This window comes from Gymnoscopelus braueri, assembly GCF_963280865.1.
Source record: "Gymnoscopelus braueri genome assembly, chromosome: 22".
Lineage (NCBI taxonomy): Eukaryota > Metazoa > Chordata > Actinopteri > Myctophiformes > Myctophidae > Gymnoscopelus > Gymnoscopelus braueri.
The window spans coordinates 45961736-45988877 of record NC_137624.1 but is presented as its reverse complement, the minus strand read 5'-3'; the positions used below and the strand labels follow the sequence as shown (position 1 = coordinate 45988877).

The 27142-nt window shown below is 51.1% G+C and overlaps 1 protein-coding gene across 1 annotated transcript in view; it reads left to right on the top strand.

The window, feature by feature from the left end:
• Positions 1-27142, top strand: part of LOC308078728 (NACHT, LRR and PYD domains-containing protein 1b allele 1-like) — a 496405-nt gene that overhangs the window by 262299 nt on the left and 206964 nt on the right. Inside the window, exons 23-24 of the mRNA XM_080420037.1 lie at positions 1823-1910; positions 2232-2330. Coding sequence (XP_080276163.1) covers positions 1823-1910; positions 2232-2330 — 187 coding nt within the window. The remainder of the gene's footprint in view (positions 1-1822; positions 1911-2231; positions 2331-27142) is intronic.

The window sequence follows — 27142 nt, the reverse complement described above, 5'->3', positions numbered from 1 at the left end:
ATGTCCTCAGTGAGGCAGCGGGCAGTACGAGGTAACATGGATGATTCACATCCAGGTCTTTATATTATTGGATGTGATTTCTCCATCGCAACGCTTTCCCTTCAAACAAAGTAATCCAAACTCTTTTTTTCAAACCAACAGTGTCTGTGTGTAGCTTCAGTAGCCTGTGTTAGATTCACTCACTGCAGGTGATAATGACCAGCACTGTGCAGAACAGAGTGACGGGCCCCTCAAATCACCCTTGCCTTAATACTTAACTGGCATGTAACGTTGGTACAAGATGTTCACACATCAGTGCACCCAGCACCACAAACAGCTGTCTGACCAGGTTTAACACCTTAATGAAGATGGTCATCTCCCGCCCAGACTACTGCAACTCCCTCCTTGCTGGTGCTCCGGCATCTGCCATCAGACCTCTGGAGCTTGTTCAGAAAGCTGCAGCTTGTCTGGTGTTCAACCGCCCAAAGTTCAGCCACACAACTATCCTTCTCCGTTCTCTACACTGGCTCCCCGTAGCGGCTCGCATCCAGTTTAAAACCCTGGTGCTAGCCTATAGGGCAGTGAAAGGAACAGCGCCTTCTTACCTCCGGGCTATGGTCGATGCCTACACCCCTGCCCAACCACTTCGGTCTGCCACCTCGGGGCGACTGATTGCCTCGTCGCTCAAGGGTCCTTCTGGCCGATCTACACGGTCACAGCTTTTCTCTGTTCTGGCCCCACAGTGGTGGAATGAACTCCCCACTGATGTCAGAACAGCAGGCTGAAAGCCCACCTCTTTAGGAAACACTATCCTTCCTCTTCACCTTGCCTACTTGTTGTTAACTAGTTAATAATAATAATAATAATAATAATAATGAATTGCATTTTTATGGCGCTTTTCTAAGTACTCAAAGCGCTTTACAATGGTTCATTCATTCATACAGGGGGGGGACATTGGGAGGTGGAGTTGTACGAACTCTTGTTTTATTGTTTTATTGGATCTTGTTTATTCGATACACTTATTTGTTTTAGCTCTTGCTCATTTGATTTTCATTTGACTTTGTCTCATCTGTTTAAGAAAGTAGGTAGCTGATATATTGCACTTTTACCTTAGTGCTAGGTATGCTCTTGGTAACACTTTAATGTCTGTGTGCAGGAATCTTTTCTGGACACCCACCCAACTGTGTATCCATAACACTTTGAATAACACTGCATTCTTCTATTGATTAATTTAATGTAGTATTTCCTTATTGCTAAATCTGATTGCATAATTTGATAAGGTAATCCTTCATCCTCTCTTTCATGCATGCATCCATTCATCCTCTCTTTCATGCATCCCTTCATCCTCTCTTTCATGCATCCCTTCATCCTCTCTCTCATGCATCCTTCATCCTCTCTTTCATGCATCCTCTCTTTCATGCATCCCTTCATCCTCTCTTTCATGCATCCTTCATCCTCTCTTTCATGCATCCCCTCATCCTCTCTTTCATGCATCCCTTCATCCTCTCTTTCATGCATCCTTCATCCTCTCTTTCATGCATCCCCTCATCCTCTCTTTCATGCATCCTTCATTCTCTCTTTCATGCATCCTTCATCCTCTCTTTCATGCATCCTTCATCCTCTCTTTCATGCATGCCCTCATCCTCTCTTTCATGCATCCTTCATCCTCTCTTTCATGCATCCCTTCATTCTCTCTTTCATGCATCCTTCATCCTCTCTTTCATGCATCCCTTCATTCTCTCTTTCATGCATCCTTCATTCTCTCTTTCATGCATCCCCTCATCCTCTCTTTCATGCATCCCTTCATCCTCTCTTTCATGCATCCCTTCATCTCACCCTGTAGAAGATGCCATCGCTCTGTACGACTTTGAGGCCCAGGACGATGGACACCTGGGTTTCAAGAAGGGAGACAAATTCAAAATCTTACAGAAGTGAGTGCGACACATTGTTCAACTTTAGTTTTCCATGTTTTAAATATATAGGCCTTTAGAACAAACTAGACCTAAAAACTTGAGGCTTCATGTCTTGTGTGAAGTTACTTATTATGTAAAGTGCTGTCCTTAAATGTGTGTGATAAATGTCATTTTTTAATGTATATTTTATTCATACAATATACACTGTGGCCTTTATTCGTGAGTGTGTTAATCTGCTTTATAGATTTTTTTGTATATATCTTTTCATTATCCCATTTTCTTTCCTTCCTTCCTTCCTTCGTGCCCCCCCCCCCCCCCCCCCCCTCTCTCTCTATGCAGACCAGATGATGGGTGGTGGAAGGCTATGTTAATCAGTACAGGTCAGGAGGGATTAATCCCCAGTAATTATGTGACCACAGACCTGTTGGAGGCAGAGGAGTAAGTAGTATTATATATACACTGTATGACTGTTATGTATGAGTTAATAAGTAGTATTATATATACTGTATGACTGTTATGTATGAGTTAATAACTAGTATTATATATACACTATATGACTGTTATGTATGAGTTAATAACTAGTATTATATATACACTATATGACTGTTATGTATGAGTTAATAACTAGTATTATATATACACTGTATGACTGTTATGTATGAGTTAATAACTAGTATTATATATACACTGTATGACTGTTATGTATGAGTTAATAACTAGTATTATATATACACTGTATGACTGTTATGTATGAGTTAATAAGTAGTATTATATATACACTGTATGACTGTTATGTATGAGTTAATAAGTAGTATTATATATATATTGTATGACTGTTATGTATGAGTTAATAAGTAGTACTATAATATACACACTGTTAATGAGGGCAACGTGGGGGTACTAGTTCTTTCAGGTGTTAAAGGTGCATCGGTCAGGATGCAAAGAATGGACGAGGAGACGTGACTTCCTTTTTTAACTATATTAGTCCTGTACTTAACAGTATTATTTACAGCAGTTCTGTAATAACAAAATAGAATACATCTACAATTAGGCACTGTTATATTAACAATTAGCATAACAATCCAAAATATACCACTGCAATCACAAATTAGAATCCAAACATCTTTACAATAACAATCACCCCATAAAGGCTGAATATTCATTTTAAGACAGCTGTAGACATTAGCAGTGTTTCATTTCACACTTGAACAGAAGCTTATAATTGACATCCAATGATATCATTCACTTCCAGTCATAAACAAACTGACCAATTTATAATGAAAAAGGATGACCCCTGGTGGCCAAATAAAACATGGTTTTCACAGTAAACAACGTGGAACGCTACAAATCGATCACTTGACAGGCAATATGAACGATAGTAGGACTTCACTGTACATAAAGAAAGGTTTAACAAAACACATCTTAAGAATTCCTCCAGCCACATTATAACAAATGACATAAAATATCTGTTCTTACACAACATGAATTATGCAATATAAGGCATGTGATGCAATAACAATGCACAAGCTTACTCTTTGTCATGAACTCATAATACTCATGAAGGTACACTGGCCTTTTATCACCTGTGCACCAATTGATTAATCAATTTGCACATCCTCTAAACAGATCAGTGCTGCTAGGAAACATTATTATCGTGTATGGGTTGTGACACGTATTGATTAATTTCTAACTTTGCAGGATGACAGAGGAACCAGGAGCAGAAGGGATCCGTTTGGGTCAGACGATCATCAGTATCACAGTGCCATTCTTGTGCCTTGTATGTAGATACATCCACACACAGTGCATGTATATTTGAGACCCAGCTCTGACGAGAGGGACATTTTGCACCTGTCGGTGCTTTTCAGAACGGAAGAAAACATCGCACAAATAATTTCCGGTCGAAAAGGAGTCAAGGCCTTGAAATGCTGCCAATTTATTGGTACATTTCATTTCAATAATCAAAATCACATCATGCTACCTAGTCAAAATGCCTGCATTGTTATCACAATACTAGTCTTGTATAGCCAGACAACTATTCCACAATCTCCGAATGCTACAGTATATAGAGTCTGGAACTACACCTCCCGATATCCGAGACAGGAAGCTGCCTTTTCCGTTCACAAAAAAATATTTTAAAATAGCTTTACATTTTTTTTTCATTTCTGCTAAGCAGCAAGCTATACTGTATATGCTTAGATGATTTTGATTTATATTCGGATACATTTGCGCGGCTGTAAAGACAAAACGGAAGTGGGGAGGAGACGTAACGTCCTCATTTTCAGAGCTGCTGTGCTCCAGACTGTATGACCGGAAGCATTTGGAAATTGTCACAATACGTACTGTAAGCGTAAATCCCCATACGAATCCCCATACCAGTGGCATCATGCAGGGTGTTCCACAAGCACTGGCTGCCGACAGAATATCAGTACATTAGAACATCTCCGCGTCATCAGGGCCCATACCCTAGGTGGGGTTGGCAAAAGGGCCTTTCTGTGTGGAGTTTGCATGTTCTCCCTGTGTTCCCTAGGGTAGGTACCCTACCGGAGAAACTCCCCCCTGTCAGGTGATAAGAAGCAGCTTGCTAGCTCCTCATGCATTGAAGGAGGCATGAGCTCAGTTCTAGGCTCTCCCTAGGCTGGCGGAGGGAGAGTAGCGCCCAGGATTATATAGGCAATTGGCACTGGGTGAAAAAATGGGTTACAAAATCGTGGGGGAAAAAAAACAAAAAAACATCTCCAGCTAATTTCTTACTGTCTTTTTATATTTCATGAGGGTGCTTCTCCTTTCTGGACATACGACTCCGTACGCCAATGGTACAAGGTCCTTTGCATCCAGATGATGCAGGATTTGTCACGAACATGAACAAGATACACTGACACAAACTGCATGTACGTACATGTACATGCGTTTCTCAGACAACCACAATTTACCAGGTCATGTGTAGTCTGCAACAGACCATATGCATTTTTATGGTGCTGTGTCAGGTTATTTGGTGTCCAAGGCATGCCACATCCTACTATTCTCTACTTTCATATGAAGAAAAAATGGAAAAGAATATATATAGTTTTTTCACAATAAAATTAGCAACTCTGTATCCTGTTGGATATTTGATCATGTAAATGTCACAGTATCATTATTGTAGCTTTTATGTAGATACATCATACTTTTCATGTATTATAGATTTTTCATATTTGTGACTGCTACTGGTGAAACCTTCCCCATGTCGCGATTTTAGAAACAGTAGAAAATGGCAAATTAATTTTGATTTTCTTTTGATTTTGATTTTTCTTTTTGTGTTTTTTCTTTTTTTTTTTCATATTAACACAGTTCGAATGTTGAAGAAGGTTTGTATTGCAAAAGATAGTCGTTTTAGAATTATTAAATGGTTACATTTGTATGGCAAAGTAGGCTGCTTTTGAGCGAGTCTGTGTGTTATTTTGGGGAGTGGAGAGACACTTGGCCGAGATTCGCATAGTGGTTTCGATTGGTCATGGCTAGGCATTGTTCTCCGGTTTCACTCTCTGATCACCGCCTATCTTCACACGATGTGCCAGTGTTGCCAGGTATTTTTATTATAAGTTAGCCCCCAAGATTTTTATTTGAAAATAGCAAGCTACATCTACAATCTACAAGCTCACAATGCGTCGCACGCGATGCGACGCGTTGTGAGCTTGTAGATCTGCTATTTTCAAATAGCCGATGTATACAGTAGGTTTAAAGTGCTCATGTGGCCCATTGTCGCTTCTTTTTGATCCGATTGGTGGCCATTGTCCGTTTTTTCAACTATGCGGCCGTAGCGGTTGGGGGGTGTATTGCACGCTGAAACATAACTCTATGAGAAAATGGCCGCCGATTGGATTAAAATATACGTTTTATTGAACAATACGGAAGATACGGGTACTTAGACCCACCCGAAGTGAATTGTAACATCTGTGGCCGTGAGGTCAGCACTTTATATTTTAAATCTGAACGTTTATGTAGATGTACGGGTTGTAAATGGCGAGTGCAAACACCAGGTTGGAGTTAAGCCAGGACGCCTGTGACGACGAGCTAACAATGCTAAGCTACTAGCCTCGCTACTTTTGTGTATATCCGTTGTCACAGCAACCTATTTTCAAATAGCCTATGTATAAAATACCTAAAAAAAACAAACTAGTTCAATTCTCCTCTCTTTTTTATTCTTATGATTTTTTCCCCCCCAGATGATCTACTGGCTTAAAAATGTCAGAGTTCTAGGTTACTTTATTCTTCCCTTTGGGAATTTTGTCCTGATTTATGTCCAGCTGCCACATAAAGATACATACAATTGTACTGTTTCACTGTACATTTAGAAATTTAAAAGCAGGTCTGTCTTGTCAAGTGTGTTTCTAGTGTTAACAGCTAACCTACTGTCACTCCTGTAGGGGAGTGGTTAGGGGTGGGTGAGTGATTAGGGGTGGGATTAGGGGTGGAGTTTAGTAACTGTTGTCCCTCCCATTGTCACACCCATTTCTGGGCCACAGAGGTGTTGAAAACTGGGATCTTCGCAGGGCAATTTCTCTGCTTTGGGGTTTAAGGTTCAACAATATTCAAATGGTTACATCTTCCTTAAATATTTATATCCAATTTCAATGAATGATGCATCATATGAAAGCTTATATTCTGTACGTTAATAATCTAAAATGAAAAAATGCCCACTTGTGGCATAAACCATTGTACTCAGTCACATTTTACACTGACTGACTGACAAACTGTATATTTGAACTGTATGTTATATATTGTCACTGTCGGGCAGAATCTCCATGTTTCAACTTTCTTTTTCGTTTGTAAATTAATGCTCTACTGTCATGAGTGTCATGCAAAAGTAGCAAAAAAAATGCTTGTAGATTGTAGATCTGTCCTTAAGATAGATGACGGTTTAACAGAACGAGACGTTGTTGTATTAAACGTTTTTCTTGCATTTGCAGACAGTGTGCTGGAGTTTTTTATGTATTTATTTCAAATCAAACTCAAATCACATTTTATTTATGAAGCACATTTAAAACAACCAAACTTGACCAAAATGGTGTAGAAAGAAAAACCATCAACAAGCACTCATTGGCACACAGACACATGTATATTAAGTTAAAACAGTTAGACAGGCTAGATAGGTTCAAATGCAATTGAAAGCCAAAGAGAATAGGTGGGTTTTAAGTAAAGATTTGAAAACCTCATTGGACTAAACAGAATGGATGGGGAGGGGCAGGTTGTTCCAGAGCTTGGGGACGGGGCCTAAAGGGCAGTTTGCGGGTCTAAAGTGCATAATTAAATCAGTGCGATAAGAGAGAGTTATGCTGGAACTGATATAAAGTGACACAGGGAGGGAACAGGGTCAGAGGCGGTGAGTCTGATGACCCCCTGATCCACCCCCTACTCCACCCACTGTCCACCCCCTACTCCACCCACTGTCCACCCCCTACTCCACCCACTGTCAACCCCCTACTCCCCCCTACTCCAACCACTGTCCAACCCCTACTCCACCCACTGTCCACCCCCTACTCCAACCACTGTCCAACCCCTACTCAACCCACTGTCCACCCCCTATTCCACCCACTGTCCAACCCCTACTCCACCCACTGTCCACCCGCTACTCTACCCACTGTCCACCCCCTACTCCACCCCCTACTCCACCCACTGTCCACCCCCTACTCCCCTCTACTCCACCCACTGTCCAACCCCTACTCCACCCACTGTCCAACCCCTACTCCACCCACTGTCCACCCGCTACTCTACCCACTGTCCACCCCCTACTCCACCCACTGTCCACCCCCTACTCCCCTCTACTCCACCCACTGTCCAACCCCTACTCCACCCACCGTCCACCCCCACCGTCCACCCACTGTCCACCCCCTACTCCACCCACTGTCCACCCCCTACTCCAACCACTGTCCAACCCCTACTCCACCCACTGTCCACCCCTTACTCCACCCACTGTCCAACCCCTACTCCACCCACTGTCCACCCCCTACTCCACCCACTGTCCAACCCCTACTCCACCCACTGTCCACCCCTTACTCCACCCACTGTCCAACCCCTACTCCACCCACTGTCCACCCCCTACTCCACCCACTGTCCACCCCTTACTCCACCCACTGTCCAACCCCTACTCCACCCACTGTCCAACCCCTACTCCACCCACTGTCCAACCCCTACTCCACCCACTGTCCAACCCCTTCTCCACCCACTGTCCACCCCTTACTCCACCCACTGTCCAACCCCTACTCCACCCACTTTCCAACCCCTACTCCACCCACTGTCCAACCCCTACTCCACCCACTGTCCAACCCCTACTCCACCCACTGTCCACCCCTTGCTCCACCCACTGTCCAACCCCTACTCCACCCACTGTCCACCCCTTACTCCACCCACTGTCCAACCCCTACTCCACCCACTGTCCAACCCTTACTCCACCCACTGTCCAACCCCTACTCCACCCACTGTCCACCCCCTACTCCACCCACTGTCCAACAGGCTAGATAGGTTCAAATGCAATTGAAAGCCAAAGAGAATAGGTGGGTTTTAAGTAAAGATTTGAAAACCTCATTGGACTAAACAGAATGGATGGGGAGGGGCAGGTTGTTCCAGAGCTTGGGGACGGGGCCTAAAGGGCAGTTTGCGGGTCTAAAGTGCATAATTAAATCAGTGCGATAAGAGAGAGTTATGCTGGAACTGATATAAAGTGACACAGGGAGGGAACAGGGTCAGAGGCGGTGAGTCTGATGACCCCCTGATCCACCCCCTACTCCACCCACTGTCCACCCCCTACTCCACCCACTGTCCACCCCCTACTCCACCCACTGTCAACCCCCTACTCCCCCCTACTCCAACCACTGTCCAACCCCTACTCCACCCACTGTCCACCCCCTACTCCCCCTTACTACAACCACTGTCCAACCCCTACTCAACCCACTGTCCACCCCCTATTCCACCCACTGTCCAACCCCTACTCCACCCACTGTCCACCCCCTACTCTACCCACTGTCCACCCCCTACTCCACCCACTGTCCACCCCCTACTCCCCTCTACTCCACCCACTGTCCAACCCCTACTCCACCCACTGTCCAACCCCTACTCCACCCACTGTCCACCCCCTACTCTACCCACTGTCCACCCCCTACTCCACCCACTGTCCACCCCCTACTCCCCTCTACTCCACCCACTGTCCAACCCCTACTCCACCCACTGTCCAACCCCTACTCCACCCACCGTCCACCCCCACCGTCCACCCACTGTCCACCCCCTACTCCACCCACTGTCCAACCCCTACTCCAACCACTGTCCAACCCCTACTCCACCCACTGTCCACCCCTTACTCCACCCACTGTCCAACCCCTACTCCACCCACTGTCCACCCCCTACTCCACCCACTGTCCAACCCCTACTCCACCCACTGTCCACCCCTTACTCCACCCACTGTCCAACCCCTACTCCACCCACTGTCCACCCCCTACTCCACCCACTGTCCACCCCTTACTCCACCCACTGTCCAACCCCTACTCCACCCACTGTCCAACCCCTACTCCACCCACTGTCCAACCCCTTCTCCACCCACTGTCCACCCCTTACTCCACCCACTGTCCAACCCCTACTCCACCCACTTTCCAACCCCTACTCCACCCACTGTCCAACCCCTACTCCACCCACTGTCCAACCCCTACTCCACCCACTGTCCACCCCTTGCTCCACCCACTGTCCAACCCCTACTCCACCCACTGTCCACCCCTTACTCCACCCACTGTCCAACCCCTACTCCACCCACTGTCCAACCCCTTCTCCACCCACTGTCCACCCCTTACTCCACCCACTGTCCAACCCCTACTCCACCCACTTTCCAACCCCTACTCCACCCACTGTCCAACCCCTACTCCACCCACTGTCCAACCCCTACTCCACCCACTGTCCACCCCTTGCTCCACCCACTGTCCAACCCCTACTCCACCCACTGTCCACCCCTTACTCCACCCACTGTCCAACCCCTACTCCACCCACTGTCCAACCCTTACTCCACCCACTGTCCAACCCCTACTCCACCCACTGTCCACCCCTTACTCCACCCAATGTCCAACCCCTACTCCACCCACCGTCCACCCCTTACTCCACCCACTGTCCAACCCCTACTCCACCCACTGTCCAACCCTTACTCCACCCACTGTCCAACCCCTACTCCACCCACCGTCCACCCCTTACTCCACCCACTGTCCAACCCCTACTCCACCCACTGTCCACCCCTTACTCCACCCACTGTCCGACCCCTACTCCAACCACTGTCCAACCCCTACTCCACCCACTGTCCACCCCTTACTCCACCCACTGTCCAACCCCTACTCCAACCACTGTCCAACCCCTACTCCACCCACTGTCCACCCCCTACTCCACACACTGTCCACCCCCTACTCCCCCCTACTCCACCCACTGTCCACCCCTTACTCCACCCACTGTCCAACCCCTACTCCAACCACTGTCCAACCCCTACTCCACCCACTGTCCACCCCTTACTCCACCCACTGTCCAACCCCTACTCCAACCACTGTCCAACCCCTACTCCACCCACTGTCCACCCCTTACTCCACCCACTGTCCAACCCCTACTCCACCCACTGTCCAACCCCTACTCCACCCACTGTCCACCCCCTACTCCACCCACTGTCCAACCCCTACTCCACCCACTGTCCACCCCTTACTCCACCCACTGTCCAACCCCTACTCCACCCACTGTCCACCCCCTACTCCCCTCTACTCCACCCACTGTCCAACCCCTACTCCACCCACTGTCCACCCCCTACTCCACCCACTGTCCACCCCCTACTCCACCCACTGTCCACCCCTACTCCACCCACTGTCCACCCCACTCCACCCACTGTCCAACCCCTACTCCACCCACTGTCCACCCCTTACTCCACCCACTGTCCACCCCCTACTCCACCCACTGTCCACCCACTGTCCACCCCCTACTCCCCCCTACTCCACCCACTGTCCACCCCCTACTCCAACCACTGTCCAACCCCTACTCCACCCACTGTCCAACCCCTACTCCACCCACTGTCCACCCCTTACTCCACCCACTGTCCAACCCCTACTCCACCCACTGTCCAACCCTTACTCCACCCACTGTCCAACCCCTACTCCACCCACTGTCCACCCCTTACTCCACCCAATGTCCAACCCATACTCCACCCACTGTCCAACCCCTACTCCACCCACCGTCCACCCCTTACTCCACCCACTGTCCAACCCCTACTCCACCCACTGTCCAACCCCTACTCCACCCACTGTCCACCCCTTACTCCACCCACTGTCCGACCCCTAATTCCAACCACTGTCCAACCCCTACTCCACCCACTGTCCACCCCTTACTCCACCCACTGTCCAACCCCTACTCCAACCACTGTCCAACCCCTACTCCACCCACTGTCCACCCCCTACTCCACACACTGTCCACCCCCTACTCCCCCCTACTCCACCCACTGTCCACCCCTTACTCCACCCACTGTCCAACCCCTACTCCAAACACTGTCCAACCCCTACTCCACCCACTGTCCACCCCTTACTCCACCCACTGTCCAACCCCTACTCCAACCACTGTCCAACCCCTACTCCACCCACTGTCCACCCCTTACTCCACCCACTCTCCAACCCCTACTCCACCCACTGTCCAACCCCTACTCCACCCACTGTCCACCCCCTACTCCACCCACTGTCCAACCCCTACTCCACCCACTGTCCACCCCTTACTCCACCCACTGTCCAACCCCTACTCCACCCACTGTCCACCCCCTACTCCCCTCTACTCCACTCCCCTCAACCCCTACTCCACCCACTATCCACCCCCTACTCCACCCACTGTCCACCCCCTACTCCACCCACTGTCCACCCCTACTCCACCCAATGTCCACCCCACTCCACCCACTGTCCAACCCCTACTCCACCCACTCTCCAACCCCTACTCCACCCACTGTCCACCCACTGTCCACCCCCTACTCCACCCACTGTCCACCCCCTACTCCACCCACTGTCCAACCCCTACTCCACCCACTGTCCAACCCCTACTCCACCCAACTGTCCACCCCCTACTCCACCCACTGTCCAACCCCTACTCCACCCACTGTCCACCCCCTACTCTACCCACTGTCCAACCCCTACTCCACCCAACTGTGCACCCCCTACTCCACCCACTGTCCAACCCCTACTCCACCCACTGTCCACCCCCTACTCCACCCACTGTCCAACCCCTACTCCACCCACTGTCCACCCCCTACTCCACCCACTGTCCAACCCCTACTCCACCCACTGTCCACCCCCTACTCCACCCACTGTCCACCCCCTACTCCACCCACTGTCCACCCCCTACTCCACCCACTGTCCAACCCCTACTCCACCCACTGTCCAACCCCTACTCCACCCACTGTCCACCCCTACTCCACCCACTGTCCAACCCCTACTCCACCCACTGTCCACCCACTGTCCACCCACTGTCCACCCACTCTCCAACCCCTACTCCACCCACTGTCCACCCACTGTCCAACCCCTACTCCACCCACTGTCCACCCCCTACTCCACCCACTGTCCACCCCCTACTCCACCCACTGTCCAACCCCTACTCCACCCACTGTCCAACCCCTACTCCACCCACTGTCCAACCCCTACTCCACCCACTGTCCACCCCTTACTCCACCCACTGTCCAACCCCTACTCCACCCACTGTCCACCCCCTACTCCCCTCTACTCCACTCCCCTCAACCCCTACTCCACCCACTGTCCACCCCCTACTCCACCCACTGTCCACCCCACTCCACCCACTGTCCAACCCCTACTCCACCCACTCTCCAACCCCTACTCCACCCACTGTCCACCCACTGTCCACCCCCTACTCCACCCACTGTCCAACCCCTACTCCACCCACTCTCCAACCCCTACTCCACCCACTGTCCACCCACTGTCCACCCCCTACTCCACCCAACTGTGCACCCCCTACTCCACCCACTGTCCACCCCCTACTCCACCCACTGTCCAACCCCTACTCCACCCACTGTCCAACCCCTACTCCACCCACTGTCCACCCCCTACTCCACCCACTGTCCAACCCCTACTCCACCCACTGTCCACCCCCTACTCCACCCACGTCCACGTTGGACAGTGGGTGGAGTAGGGGGTGGACAGTGGGTGGACGGTGGGGGTGTCCACCCACTGTCCACCCCCTACTCCACCCAACTGTCCAACCCCTACTCCACCCACTGTCCAACCCCTACTCCACCCACTGTCCACCCCTACTCCACCCACTGTCCAACCCCTACTCCACCCACTGTCCACCCCCTACTCCACCCACTGTCCAACCCCTACTCCACCCACTGTCCACCCCCTACTCCACCCACTGTCCAACCCCTACTCCACCCACTGTCCAACCCCTACTCCACCCACTGTCCACCCCTTACTCCACCCACTGTCCAACCCCTACTCCACCCACTGTCCACCCCCTACTCCCCTCTACTCCACTCCCCTCAACCCCTACTCCACCCACTGTCCACCCCCTACTCCACCCACTGTCCACCCCACTCCACCCACTGTCCAACCCCTACTCCACCCACTCTCCAACCCCTACTCCACCCACTGTCCACCCACTGTCCACCCCCTACTCCACCCACTGTCCACCCCCTACTCCACCCACTGTCCAACCCCTACTCCACCCACTGTCCAACCCCTACTCCACCCACTCTCCAACCCCTACTCCACCCACTGTCCACCCACTGTCCACCCCCTACTCCACCCACTGTCCACCCCTACTCCACCCACTGTCCAACCCCTACTCCACCCACTCTCCAACCCCTACTCCACCCACTGTCCACCCACTGTCCACCCCCTACTCCACCCACTGTCCACCCCCTACTCCACCCACTGTCCACCCCCTACTCCACCCACTGTCCACCCCCTACTCCACCCACTGTCCACCCCACTCCACCCACTGTCCAACCCCTACTCCACCCACTGTCCACCCCTTACTCCACCCACTGTCCACCCCCTACTCCACCCACTGTCCACCCACTGTCCACCCCCTACTCCCCCCTACTCCACCCACTGTCCACCCCCTACTCCAACCACTGTCCAACCCCTACTCCACCCACTGTCCAACCCCTACTCCACCCACTGTCCACCCCTTACTCCACCCACTGTCCAACCCCTACTCCACCCACTGTCCAACCCTTACTCCACCCACTGTCCAACCCCTACTCCACCCACTGTCCACCCCTTACTCCACCCAATGTCCAACCCATACTCCACCCACTGTCCAACCCCTACTCCACCCACCGTCCACCCCTTACTCCACCCACTGTCCAACCCCTACTCCACCCACTGTCCAACCCCTACTCCACCCACTGTCCACCCCTTACTCCACCCACTGTCCGACCCCTAATTCCAACCACTGTCCAACCCCTACTCCACCCACTGTCCACCCCTTACTCCACCCACTGTCCAACCCCTACTCCAACCACTGTCCAACCCCTACTCCACCCACTGTCCACCCCCTACTCCACACACTGTCCACCCCCTACTCCCCCCTACTCCACCCACTGTCCACCCCTTACTCCACCCACTGTCCAACCCCTACTCCAAACACTGTCCAACCCCTACTCCACCCACTGTCCACCCCTTACTCCACCCACTGTCCAACCCCTACTCCAACCACTGTCCAACCCCTACTCCACCCACTGTCCACCCCTTACTCCACCCACTCTCCAACCCCTACTCCACCCACTGTCCAACCCCTACTCCACCCACTGTCCACCCCCTACTCCACCCACTGTCCAACCCCTACTCCACCCACTGTCCACCCCTTACTCCACCCACTGTCCAACCCCTACTCCACCCACTGTCCACCCCCTACTCCCCTCTACTCCACTCCCCTCAACCCCTACTCCACCCACTATCCACCCCCTACTCCACCCACTGTCCACCCCCTACTCCACCCACTGTCCACCCCTACTCCACCCACTGTCCACCCCACTCCACCCACTGTCCAACCCCTACTCCACCCACTCTCCAACCCCTACTCCACCCACTGTCCACCCACTGTCCACCCCCTACTCCACCCACTGTCCACCCCCTACTCCACCCACTGTCCAACCCCTACTCCACCCACTGTCCAACCCCTACTCCACCCAACTGTCCACCCCCTACTCCACCCACTGTCCAACCCCTACTCCACCCACTGTCCACCCCCTACTCTACCCACTGTCCAACCCCTACTCCACCCAACTGTGCACCCCCTACTCCACCCACTGTCCAACCCCTACTCCACCCACTGTCCACCCCCTACTCCACCCACTGTCCAACCCCTACTCCACCCACTGTCCACCCCCTACTCCACCCACTGTCCAACCCCTACTCCACCCACTGTCCACCCCCTACTCCACCCACTGTCCACCCCCTACTCCACCCACTGTCCAACCCCTACTCCACCCACTGTCCAACCCCTACTCCACCCACTGTCCACCCCTACTCCACCCACTGTCCAACCCCTACTCCACCCACTGTCCACCCACTGTCCACCCACTGTCCACCCACTCTCCAACCCCTACTCCACCCACTGTCCACCCACTGTCCAACCCCTACTCCACCCACTGTCCACCCCCTACTCCACCCACTGTCCACCCCCTACTCCACCCACTGTCCAACCCCTACTCCACCCACTGTCCAACCCCTACTCCACCCACTGTCCAACCCCTACTCCACCCACTGTCCACCCCTTACTCCACCCACTGTCCAACCCCTACTCCACCCACTGTCCACCCCCTACTCCCCTCTACTCCACTCCCCTCAACCCCTACTCCACCCACTGTCCACCCCCTACTCCACCCACTGTCCACCCCACTCCACCCACTGTCCAACCCCTACTCCACCCACTCTCCAACCCCTACTCCACCCACTGTCCACCCACTGTCCACCCCCTACTCCACCCACTGTCCAACCCCTACTCCACCCACTCTCCAACCCCTACTCCACCCACTGTCCACCCACTGTCCACCCCCTACTCCACCCAACTGTGCACCCCCTACTCCACCCACTGTCCACCCCCTACTCCACCCACTGTCCAACCCCTACTCCACCCACTGTCCAACCCCTACTCCACCCACTGTCCACCCCCTACTCCACCCACTGTCCAACCCCTACTCCACCCACTGTCCACCCCCTACTCCACCCACTGTCCACCCCCTACTCCACCCACTGTCCAACCCCTACTCCACCCACTGTCCAACCCCTACTCCACCCACTGTCCACCCCTACTCCACCCACTGTCCAACCCCTACTCCACCCACTGTCCACCCCCTACTCCACCCACTGTCCAACCCCTACTCCACCCACTGTCCACCCCCTACTCCACCCACTGTCCAACCCCTACTCCACCCACTGTCCAACCCCTACTCCACCCACTGTCCACCCCTTACTCCACCCACTGTCCAACCCCTACTCCACCCACTGTCCACCCCCTACTCCCCTCTACTCCACTCCCCTCAACCCCTACTCCACCCACTGTCCACCCCCTACTCCACCCACTGTCCACCCCACTCCACCCACTGTCCAACCCCTACTCCACCCACTCTCCAACCCCTACTCCACCCACTGTCCACCCACTGTCCACCCCCTACTCCACCCACTGTCCACCCCCTACTCCACCCACTGTCCAACCCCTACTCCACCCACTGTCCAACCCCTACTCCACCCACTCTCCAACCCCTACTCCACCCACTGTCCACCCACTGTCCACCCCCTACTCCACCCACTGTCCACCCCTACTCCACCCACTGTCCAACCCCTACTCCACCCACTCTCCAACCCCTACTCCACCCACTGTCCACCCACTGTCCACCCCCTACTCCACCCACTGTCCACCCCCTACTCCACCCACTGTCCACCCCCTACTCCACCCACTGTCCACCCCCTACTCCACCCACTGTCCACCCCCTACTCCACCCACTGTCCAACCCCTACTCCACCCACTGTCCAACCCCTACTCCACCCAACTGTCCAACCCCTACTCCACCCACTGTCCAACCCCTACTCCACCCACTGTCCACCCCCTACTCCACCCACTGTCCAACCCCTACTCCACCCACTGTCCAACCCCTACTCCACCCACTGTCCAACCCCTACTCCACCCACTGTCCACCCCCTACTCTACCCACTGTCCAACCCCTACTCCACCCAACTGTGCACCCCCTACTCCACCCACTGTCCACCCCCTACTCTACCCACTGTCCAACCCCTACTCCACCCAACTGTCCACCCCCTACTCCACCCACTGTCCAACCCCTACTCCACCCACGGTCCACCCCCTACTCCACCCACTGTCCACCCCCTACTCCACCCACTGTCCAACCCCTACTCCACCCACTGTCCACCCACTGTCCACCCCCACCGTCCACCCACTGTCCAACCCCTACTCCACCCACTGTCCAACCCCTACTCCACCCACGGTCCACCCCCTACTCCACCCACTGTCCACCCCCACCGTCCACCCACTGTCCACCCCCTACTCCACCCACTGTCCAACGTGCGAGAGAGAGAGAGAGGGGGAGAGAAAGTATTAGACCGATGTAATCCAAATTTTTTATCATCATTAATGTAGCCTACCCTACCTACACTTGCATTTTAGAACGTTCAAACTACCATTTTACTAGAACTACCCAGTAGAACAAGTGAACTGCACAACAGCTGTCTGTCTCATTGATTGTCAGTGGCAGCGCATGCATGTGCACATCAAAATCACACTACAAAACCCGACATTTGATCAACAACAAAATATAGATTAATACAGCCAACATCCCAAAATTGAGTCTTAATATCCAGCAAGTAGCCTAATATAAATTAATAACAGCAAAAATTAGAAGTTTAGGCTATCAATATCCTACAAAAGTAGAGATAAGCTGTGTGACCTCACCGGCGCTCTGATGGACAATAAATAAAGAATCCTTTTGCAAACAACATCCATGTTGTGTTCTCTTGTCAATAATGATCAAAAAATCTACTTAAGTCATTATTAGTGCAAGTTCATAGGTGGACACAATAGGGACATTTGGGCACCTCGATGTAAAATTGGCTATTTAAGTATCTACATATGAATGCATTTTAGTGGGCACTTTTTTTTTTACCCTTTAACGGGAATTCCCGGGAAGCCCGGGAAAAGGTCTGAAAATTACTCCACCCACTGTCCAACCCCTACTCCACCCACTGTCCACCCCCTACTCCCCCCAACTCCACCCACTGTCCAACCCCTACTCCACCCACTGTCCAACCCCAACTCCACCCACTGTCCACCCACTACTCCACCCACTGTCCACCCACTACTCCACCCACTGTCCACCCACTACTCCACCCACTGTCCAACCCCTACTCCACCCACTGTCCACCCCCACCGTCCACCCACTGTCCAACCCCTACTCCACCCACTGTCCACCCCCACCGTCCACCCACTGTCCACCCCCTACTCCACCCACTGTCCAACCCCTACTCCACCCACTGTCCACCCCCTACTCCACCCACTGTCCACCCCCTAATCCACCCACTGTCCACCCCCTAATCCACCCACTGTCCAACCCCTACTCCACCCACTGTCCACCCCCTACTCCACCCACTGTCCAACCCCTACTCCACCCACTGTCCACCCCCTACTCCACCCACTGTCCACCCCCTACTCCACCCACTGTCCAACCCCTACTCCACCCACTGTCCAACCCCTACTCCACCCACTGTCCAACCCCTACTCCACCCACTGTCCACCCCCTACTCCACCCACTGTCCACCCCCTACTCCACCCACTGTCCAACCCCTACTCCACCCACTGTCCAACCCCTACTCCACCCACTGTCCACCCCCTACTCCACCCACTGTCCACCCCCTACTCCACCCACTGTCCACCCCCTACTCCACCCACTGTCCACCCCCTACTCCACCCACTGTCCACCCCCTACTCCCCCCTACTCCACCCACTGTCCACCCCCTACTCCACCCACTGTCCACCCCCTACTCCACCCACTGTCCACCCCCTACTCCCCCCTACTCCACCCACTGTCCACCCCCTACTCCACCCACTGTCCAACCCCTACTCCACCCACTGTCCAACCCCTACTCCACCCACTGTCCAACCCCTACTCCACCCACTGTCCACCCCCTACTCCCCCCTACTCCACCCACTGTCCACCCCCTACTCCACCCACTGTCCACCCCCTACTCCACCCACTGTCCACCCCCTACTCCACCCACTGTCCACCCCCTACTCCCCCCTACTCCACCCACTGTCCAACCCCTACTCCACCCACTGTCCACCCCCTAATCCACCCACTGTCCACCCCCTACTCCACCCACTGTCCAACCCCTACTCCACCCACTGTCCACCCCCTAATCCACCCACTGTCCACCCCCTACTCCACCCACTGTCCACCCCCTACTCCCCCCTACTCCACCCACTGTCCAACCCCTACTCCACCCACTGTCCACCCCCTACTCCACCAACTGTCCACCCCCTACTCCACCCACTGTCCACCCCCTACTCCACCCACTGTCCACCCCCTACTCCCCCCTACTCCACCCACTGTCCACCCCCTACTCCCCCCTACTCCACCCACTGTCCACCCCCTACTCCACCCACTGTCCACCCCCTACTCCACCCACTGTCCACCCCCTACTCCACCCACTGTCCACCCCCTACTCCCCCCTACTCCACCCACTGTCCACCCCCTACTCCACCCACTGTCCACCCCCTACTCCACCCACTGTCCACCCCTTACTCCACCCACTGTCCAACCCCTACTCCACCCACTGTCCAACCCCTACTCCACCCACTGTCCAACCCCTACTCCACCCACTGTCCACCCCCTACTCCACCCACTGTCCACCCCCTACTCCACCCACTGTCCAACCCCTACTCCACCCACTGTCCAACCCCTACTCCACCAACTGTCCACCCCCTACTCCACCCACTGTCCACCCCCTACTCCACCCACTGTCCACCCCCTACTCCCCCCTACTCCACCCACTGTCCACCCCCTACTCCCCCCTACTCCACCCACTGTCCACCCCCTACTCCACCCACTGTCCACCCCCTACTCCACCCACTGTCCACCCCTTACTCCACCCACTGTCCAACCCCTACTCCACCCACTGTCCACCCCCTACTCCACCCACTGTCCACCCCCTACTCCACCCACTGTCCAACCCCTACTCCACCCACTGTCCAACCCCTACTCCACCCACTGTCCACCCCCTACTCCACCCACTGTCCAACCCCTACTCCACCCACTGTCCACCCCCTACTCCACCCACTGTCCAACCCCTACTCCACCCACTGTCCACCCCCTAATCCACCCACTGTCCAACCCCTACTCCACCCACTGTCCACCCCCTACTCCACCCACTGTCCAACCCCTACTCCACCCACTGTCCACCCCCTACTCCACCCACTGTCCACCCCCTACTCCACCCACTGTCCACCCCCTACTCCACCCACTGTCCACCCCCTACTCCCCCCTACTCCACCCACTGTCCACCCCCTACTCCACCCACTGTCCACCCCCTACTCCACCCACTGTCCACCCCTTACTCCACCCACTGTCCAACCCCTACTCCACCCACTGTCCAACCCCTACTCCACCCACTGTCCAACCCCTACTCCACCCACTGTCCACCCCCTACTCCACCCACTGTCCACCCCCTACTCCACCCACTGTCCAACCCCTACTCCACCCACTGTCCAACCCCTACTCCACCAACTGTCCACCCCCTACTCCACCCACTGTCCACCCCCTACTCCACCCACTGTCCACCCCCTACTCCCCCCTACTCCACCCACTGTCCACCCCCTACTCCCCCCTACTCCACCCACTGTCCACCCCCTACTCCACCCACTGTCCACCCCCTACTCCACCCACTGTCCACCCCTTACTCCACCCACTGTCCAACCCCTACTCCACCCACTGTCCAACCCCTACTCCACCCACTGTCCAACCCCTACTCCACCCACTGTCCACCCCCTACTCCACCCACTGTCCAACCCCTACTCCACCCACTGTCCAACCCCTACTCCACCCACTGTCCACCCACTGTCCACCCCCTACTCCACCCACTGTCCACCCCTACTCCACCCACTGTCCAACCCCTACTCCACCCACTCTCCAACCCCTACTCCACCCACTGTCCACCCACTGTCCACCCCCTACTCCACCCACTGTCCACCCCCTACTCCACCCACTGTCCACCCCCTACTCCACCCACTGTCCACCCCCTACTCCACCCACTGTCCACCCCCTACTCCACCCACTGTCCAACCCCTACTCCACCCACTGTCCAACCCCTACTCCACCCAACTGTCCAACCCCTACTCCACCCACTGTCCAACCCCTACTCCACCCACTGTCCACCCCCTACTCCACCCACTGTCCACCCCCTACTCCACCCACTGTCCAACCCCTACTCCACCCACTGTCCAACCCCTACTCCACCCACTGTCCACCCCCTACTCTCAACACAGTCTCACTCCGAAGAAGGCACATATTGTATTTTAGTCAGACCCCCAAAAATGCAAGGTGTGCCTTCTTCGGCCGCCGGCGACTTCATAATGCGCCTTCCTCGGCCACCCATTGACATTCAATGCGGTCCAAAGACGGCATATCGCTCCGTTTCCGGCGACTTCATAATGCGCCTTCCTCGGCCACCCATAGGTAATGCATTGGCTATTCAAAAGTGCGCTAATAAAGCTTGTTTAAAACGCACCAAACCACACGCCCGCACACACAGAAGCCTGTAAATATTATGAGCATTTCCATACTATTTTGGTAATTTTACGATGAGTATTTGTTGAGAACGAGACCTTTGTTTAACGTTTACAACCCAGGACGTCACGTGATATTCCTTCCGCATGCTGATGATTGACAGTGTGAAAGATTTTTATCAAAACTTCGATATTTACTATAATATATGTATATAATAGATGCGCTTGTCCATAAATCAATTATTCTGGCACTGAAATGCCTAATTTATCAAAATGTCCAGTATTAGATATTAATTTTAATATTAATTATAATTTCCTGGTTTCTGGCTTTCATTAAATCCCGCCTACTGCATCCGGTTTCTCATCACGTCCACATACATGGAAACAAAGGTAGCGTTTCCGTATCCGCTCTAGACCGGAAGTGTATTTATAGAAACCAACTGGTTTCAAATGTTTTTAGATTTCTTTTAAAGCCTTTTTAGATAAAAAGCATCAATCTTTTGCAGTCGCTTTGGAGCAAAAAGCAGCATTTATGTTTTCTTAAAACGATGTCATGTTTTCTTGATACATTTAGCACGTAAACAATCACATTGATTCTGTTTATATATATATCTATGGATAGAAGCGTCATGACGTCATGACGTCAGCGACGCGTTACCCATGATGCAGTGCGATATGATTCTCCCGGGAAAGTAAGTAATGTTGTTGTCCCTCTTGCATTATTTTATACAAATACATGGTTTAATCTGCACCACGACCACCATTAATCATAGAACCACAACACTGGGTTATTGCTAACAGGTTGGGGTGTGTAGCAAGTTGCAAGTTGGTCTGTTTGTATAACTTTAATACTGTTTTACTGTGGCTAGACCCAAGCTATGCTAAGCTACAACAACAACAACATGACATGAGTTTGGCTTTGTTTAGTAAGTGTGTACTCAATCTATCTGCTATGTTTGTTTGCACAACACTAAAAACGAAATGTATTCTTTATCTGTGTTTCCCATTTTGAGAGTATATCAAATGAATCAAATGGATGTTTCATGATTAGAGGCCAAAATGAATCCAATGAGCCAGTCATAGATATATTATTAGTGGGTGGGAGCAGAGGATTCAACTATAAAGGCTACCAGGAGTTATATAAAGAGATTTGAGAACAGGAACTATTTATCCAATGAATTAAAATGTGTTATGGGGTACTTGTTGTTATTGGGATACAACCAGGACAGGAATTTAAGGGAGGTCATGATGGCCGTGGTTGCCCCTCAGTCTGGCCTTGAGACCCTTAAAACATGGCATTTCCTGAAGCCATAGTGGCCTTAGTGCCCTAGATCAGTGGTTCTCAAACTAGTTAATGTCCAGGACCTCCAAATTGACACTTACTAGCCTGCGGACCCCAATTTGAAAAGATATACCAGAGACCCTCATATAAAAGAAGGTTTTTACAGCTCCAACAGTGATTTTCAACCATTTTAATTTCAGGGACCCCCAGTTTGACATGAATTATTTGCATTTATTGCATTATAATGGCATTTCTGTGTAGACTTGTACCAAATGGACACTAACGGTTCCATTTGTACACTCTGAGTTACAGACCCACAAGGGTTGGTTCCTAACTATCATTTAGCTGGGGACCCCCTGGAATTACCTCAAGGGACCCCGGACCCCACTTTGAGAACCAATGCCCTAGATAATGCCAACAGATAAACAGCTCTTTACTCCCCAGTGACCTTGATTGGTGCAGGGTTAGGCATGGATCAGATTGTAAAGTATTTATTGCAACGCAGATAGTCTGCCTATGATAGACTAATTATTTACCCTTCCTGCCCTGGTATTTGGTCTTTGTGCCCTCAAAAAATTGACAACAATAAAGGTGGCTTAAAATGATGAAATTTCAGGCCTGCTCACAACTCATTGTGATGTCACGTGAGCTATGGATCTAGCTATTAAAACTGAGATGTTACATATTAGTTTCTTTGACATGAAAAACATGTAGAAGTACTGCCATAAGGGTCTATTCGGTTCTGTACACTCACATAGTTTATCTGGGGATTACAGTTTATGGAGCTATTAAAGGTATTGTGAAATCTTTTGGGCTTTATTAATATTATGGATGTCTGGTTAAAGTCTCTTTTTCCTATTGTACATTGAAATTCTGAATATTTTGCTTTCTCTTACAGATTCTAGCTTTGTATTACAACCACACAAGAAACAAACAACAAACAACAAAAAGGCACTTTTAAGAGCCACTCTCTCTCTTTCTCTCTCTCTTGCGCTCTTCCTCTCTCTCTCTCTTGCTCTCTCCCTCCCCCCTCCTTCTCCCCCTCCCCCCCTCCTTCTCTCCCTCCCCTCCTCCTCAACCACACATCTTTCTCTTGTGTGTGTGTGTGTGTGTGTGTGCGTGTGAGTGTGCGTGTTTGCCATTGTTTGTCTTATTGTTTTTGTCTGTTTTTTGTTGTGACCCGTCACCATGACTGATCCAAGCGCTTTGAGTGCGGAAGTTGAACGCAGTCTGAAGCGTGCTAAAGCAGCAGCTTTGATCAGTGGTGTCAATGCTATGATTCCCCCTGAGTCACAGTGGAGAGCACCAGCAAAGAAGGCAAAGGCACCTGGACCAAAGCAGAGGTGGAAAAATAGAGACAGCCATGGTAATGTCATCCCTGTGAGGCCAGGATCAACCAGAAATCAGGGTCAGTATTGTTATACCATTAACTCGTTTAAACCCAAGGCCATTTCTCAAATCCACTTGATAATTTCAACCGATTTTGCGATCCACCCATCCAACCACTTAACCCAGCAGCCTATCAGTTGCCACGCTCAGTGGATCGCGTGCATTTTCAGAGCTTGTTTATTTCAATGTCCAATCAAACGATAGTGTTCATGACTGAATCAATATATTTTTCACGCTTTTACGGTTTAAACATTAATCATTTTAATCTTAAATAAAAATGTTTAAATCTTATTGATAACAGCTACATGTTATATAATTGAAAGAGATACCTTAAGGTGTATATTACATACTGTAAAGCAGTATAAAATACATTCTGGTAAAGTGGCTGTTTGTTCCCCCGGGTTTGTGTCCACTAGACTTTGGGCAAGACACTGAACCCTAAACCCTAACTGCTCCTGATTATGAGATTGTTGCCTTGCTCTGCTGTTCATCTTGATGTGTGTGAATGCACTGAATCTAGAGTGAATTCTAACAGCACAAGTTATCCTTCTTATGCATAGAACAATTAATGAAAAACGTAGGTTGACCAATAATCTATTCTATAAAATCTATGACACGTAACTTGAAAACACTAATAATCTGTACATTTAAGCTATACTCACTGTAGGCAACATCAATATATATGAAAATGCAATCTAAAGGTTAGGTAAGTGCTACTGTTAATACTATGGGCTAAGGTGGGCTCTGAAGAGGTGAGTCTTCAGATTACGGCGGAAGCTGATTGAGTCTGGAGTTCTAACTGAAGCTATGGAGAAGAGTCTGCTATTCTAACTGAAGCTAGCGAGTGAGTCTACTGTTCAAACTGAAGCTAGGGAGTGCATAAGTTTGACACAAACTGAATCTAGGGCAGTGTGTCTCAAAAATTGAAATTCCAAGGTCTCCCCTTAACTCTGGTAGTGTACAAATGGAACCAAATGTACCCGTAAGGGTCCATTTGGTTCCATTTGTACACTGCCAGAGTTATAGACTTGTATGTCTTAAAGGAACCTTAAATCCACTGTGAGAACCACTGATCTAGGGAGTGAGTCTGGAGATCTAACTGAATCCAGTGAGGTGAGGGTAAATGTTGACATGAGTGTTTTGTTTTTTCTGTTATAGCTGGTCCGAGTCGGAAGGCTCATCCAGGTGGTTGCGGTGAGAAACCTGTTCCTGCCACCGATGTTCCAGACACAACCTTTGCGTCAGATGCCGTTGGTGAGTATTTCATTAGTGCAAAGCAATATGTTCATAATATATTCTAATAATCTGTCAATGAGTTTGAATGTTAATTAGATATTTGTACACATATACCAGATTATATGTGCAACTACCCTTTTCACATCATTATTATACTTTTAATAAAATAAAACTAACAATGTTGTGTTTCAATATTCCACACTATCTTAACAGAGCGCTTCATACAAGAGCTCCAGCACTCCCTGAGCGCTGTGTCAGCTTCCGTAGAGGAAGTACCAACCCCAGCAGCTCCCCTCCAGGCTTCCTTAGACTGGAGCACACGGAACCATTCTCTCTTAGAGAGATGGCGAGCAGAGAGACCCCGGCTGATTAACAGCGTTGCATCGAGTTCAGATGTAGGCACACACATGTGCCATCAGTGTGCCACCAGGCCAGCTGCTGTTTCCTGTAATGGCTGTGAACCAAGGCCATTCCTGTGTCCCGAATGCGACATCCAAACGCACTCTGACACAAGAAATGTTCTACACAACAGGGATGCCATGGATGCTGGGTTCTTCCAGCCCTTGTCTCCAACCACGTGCATTGTAGATAAGGCTCATTGCCGTTGTGGTAAGTTCTTATTCATGAATACAACATAACATATCCTCCCTGACTCATTAACGTCATTACTTAGATCACTTAAACCATGCCTTTTTTTCGTACGACCATGGAGTCTTTTTAACCTTTCTCAAGTAAAGATTCACTCTCTTCAATCATTTCCAGCAATCGTCAAGTTGTATGTCCTATTGGACATAAATTATTTAAATTCAATTTATAAACTCTTGCAGAGCGCCTTGTACCTGTGCGGGTGCCTGATATTATCTGTTGTTGTGGAAAAGAGTCATTGAGTGTCAACCCAGGAAAGGCTGTTGCTGTGATCACAATGGACGGTAAGGATGTGATTTTTCTTAAGCATCTTAAAAATAATTTGACTTGTCATTCCCACAAGGTTTGTCATAGGTGTATCAAAAAATAAAATGTATGCCCATTGACTAATTTATGATATGCTACGTTTTACATTACTGTGGGTGTGTCTTTTATTTTTCTAGGGCGATATGATCTCAACATGCCAGACCTGAGGTGCGAGTCATGCCAGGCCAGTTGGACTGCTGGAGTGGACGACCTCATACAGAGGAAGTACTGGCCTGCCACACTCCAGTTTGCCACTGTCTACGCCACTGATGTTTTTTTCTCTTTTGAGAAACTTAAGATGGCTTCACCTGGACTGTCCTGCCAGGCATTTTTAAGAATGCTGGATGAGCGATCTGTTTACTATGGCCGTGTGAGTATTTCAATTAGGCTTAATAATAGCCTTCAATATAACTTCTTTCTTTCTCATGTGCCTTGGATTCATTTATTGCCTACACATTTTAAGCTGTTGTGTTCAAATAGACAGGGAAGATCTCTCCAGATGCCTTCCAGAAGAGCTACTTCCAGTGGGCAGCTGTACAGTATGAGGTACAAAACCTCTGCAAGGAAGAGCCCCTTGTGTGTCCTGCTTGCTCACCAGAAATGCTTGCGATTTCGGTGG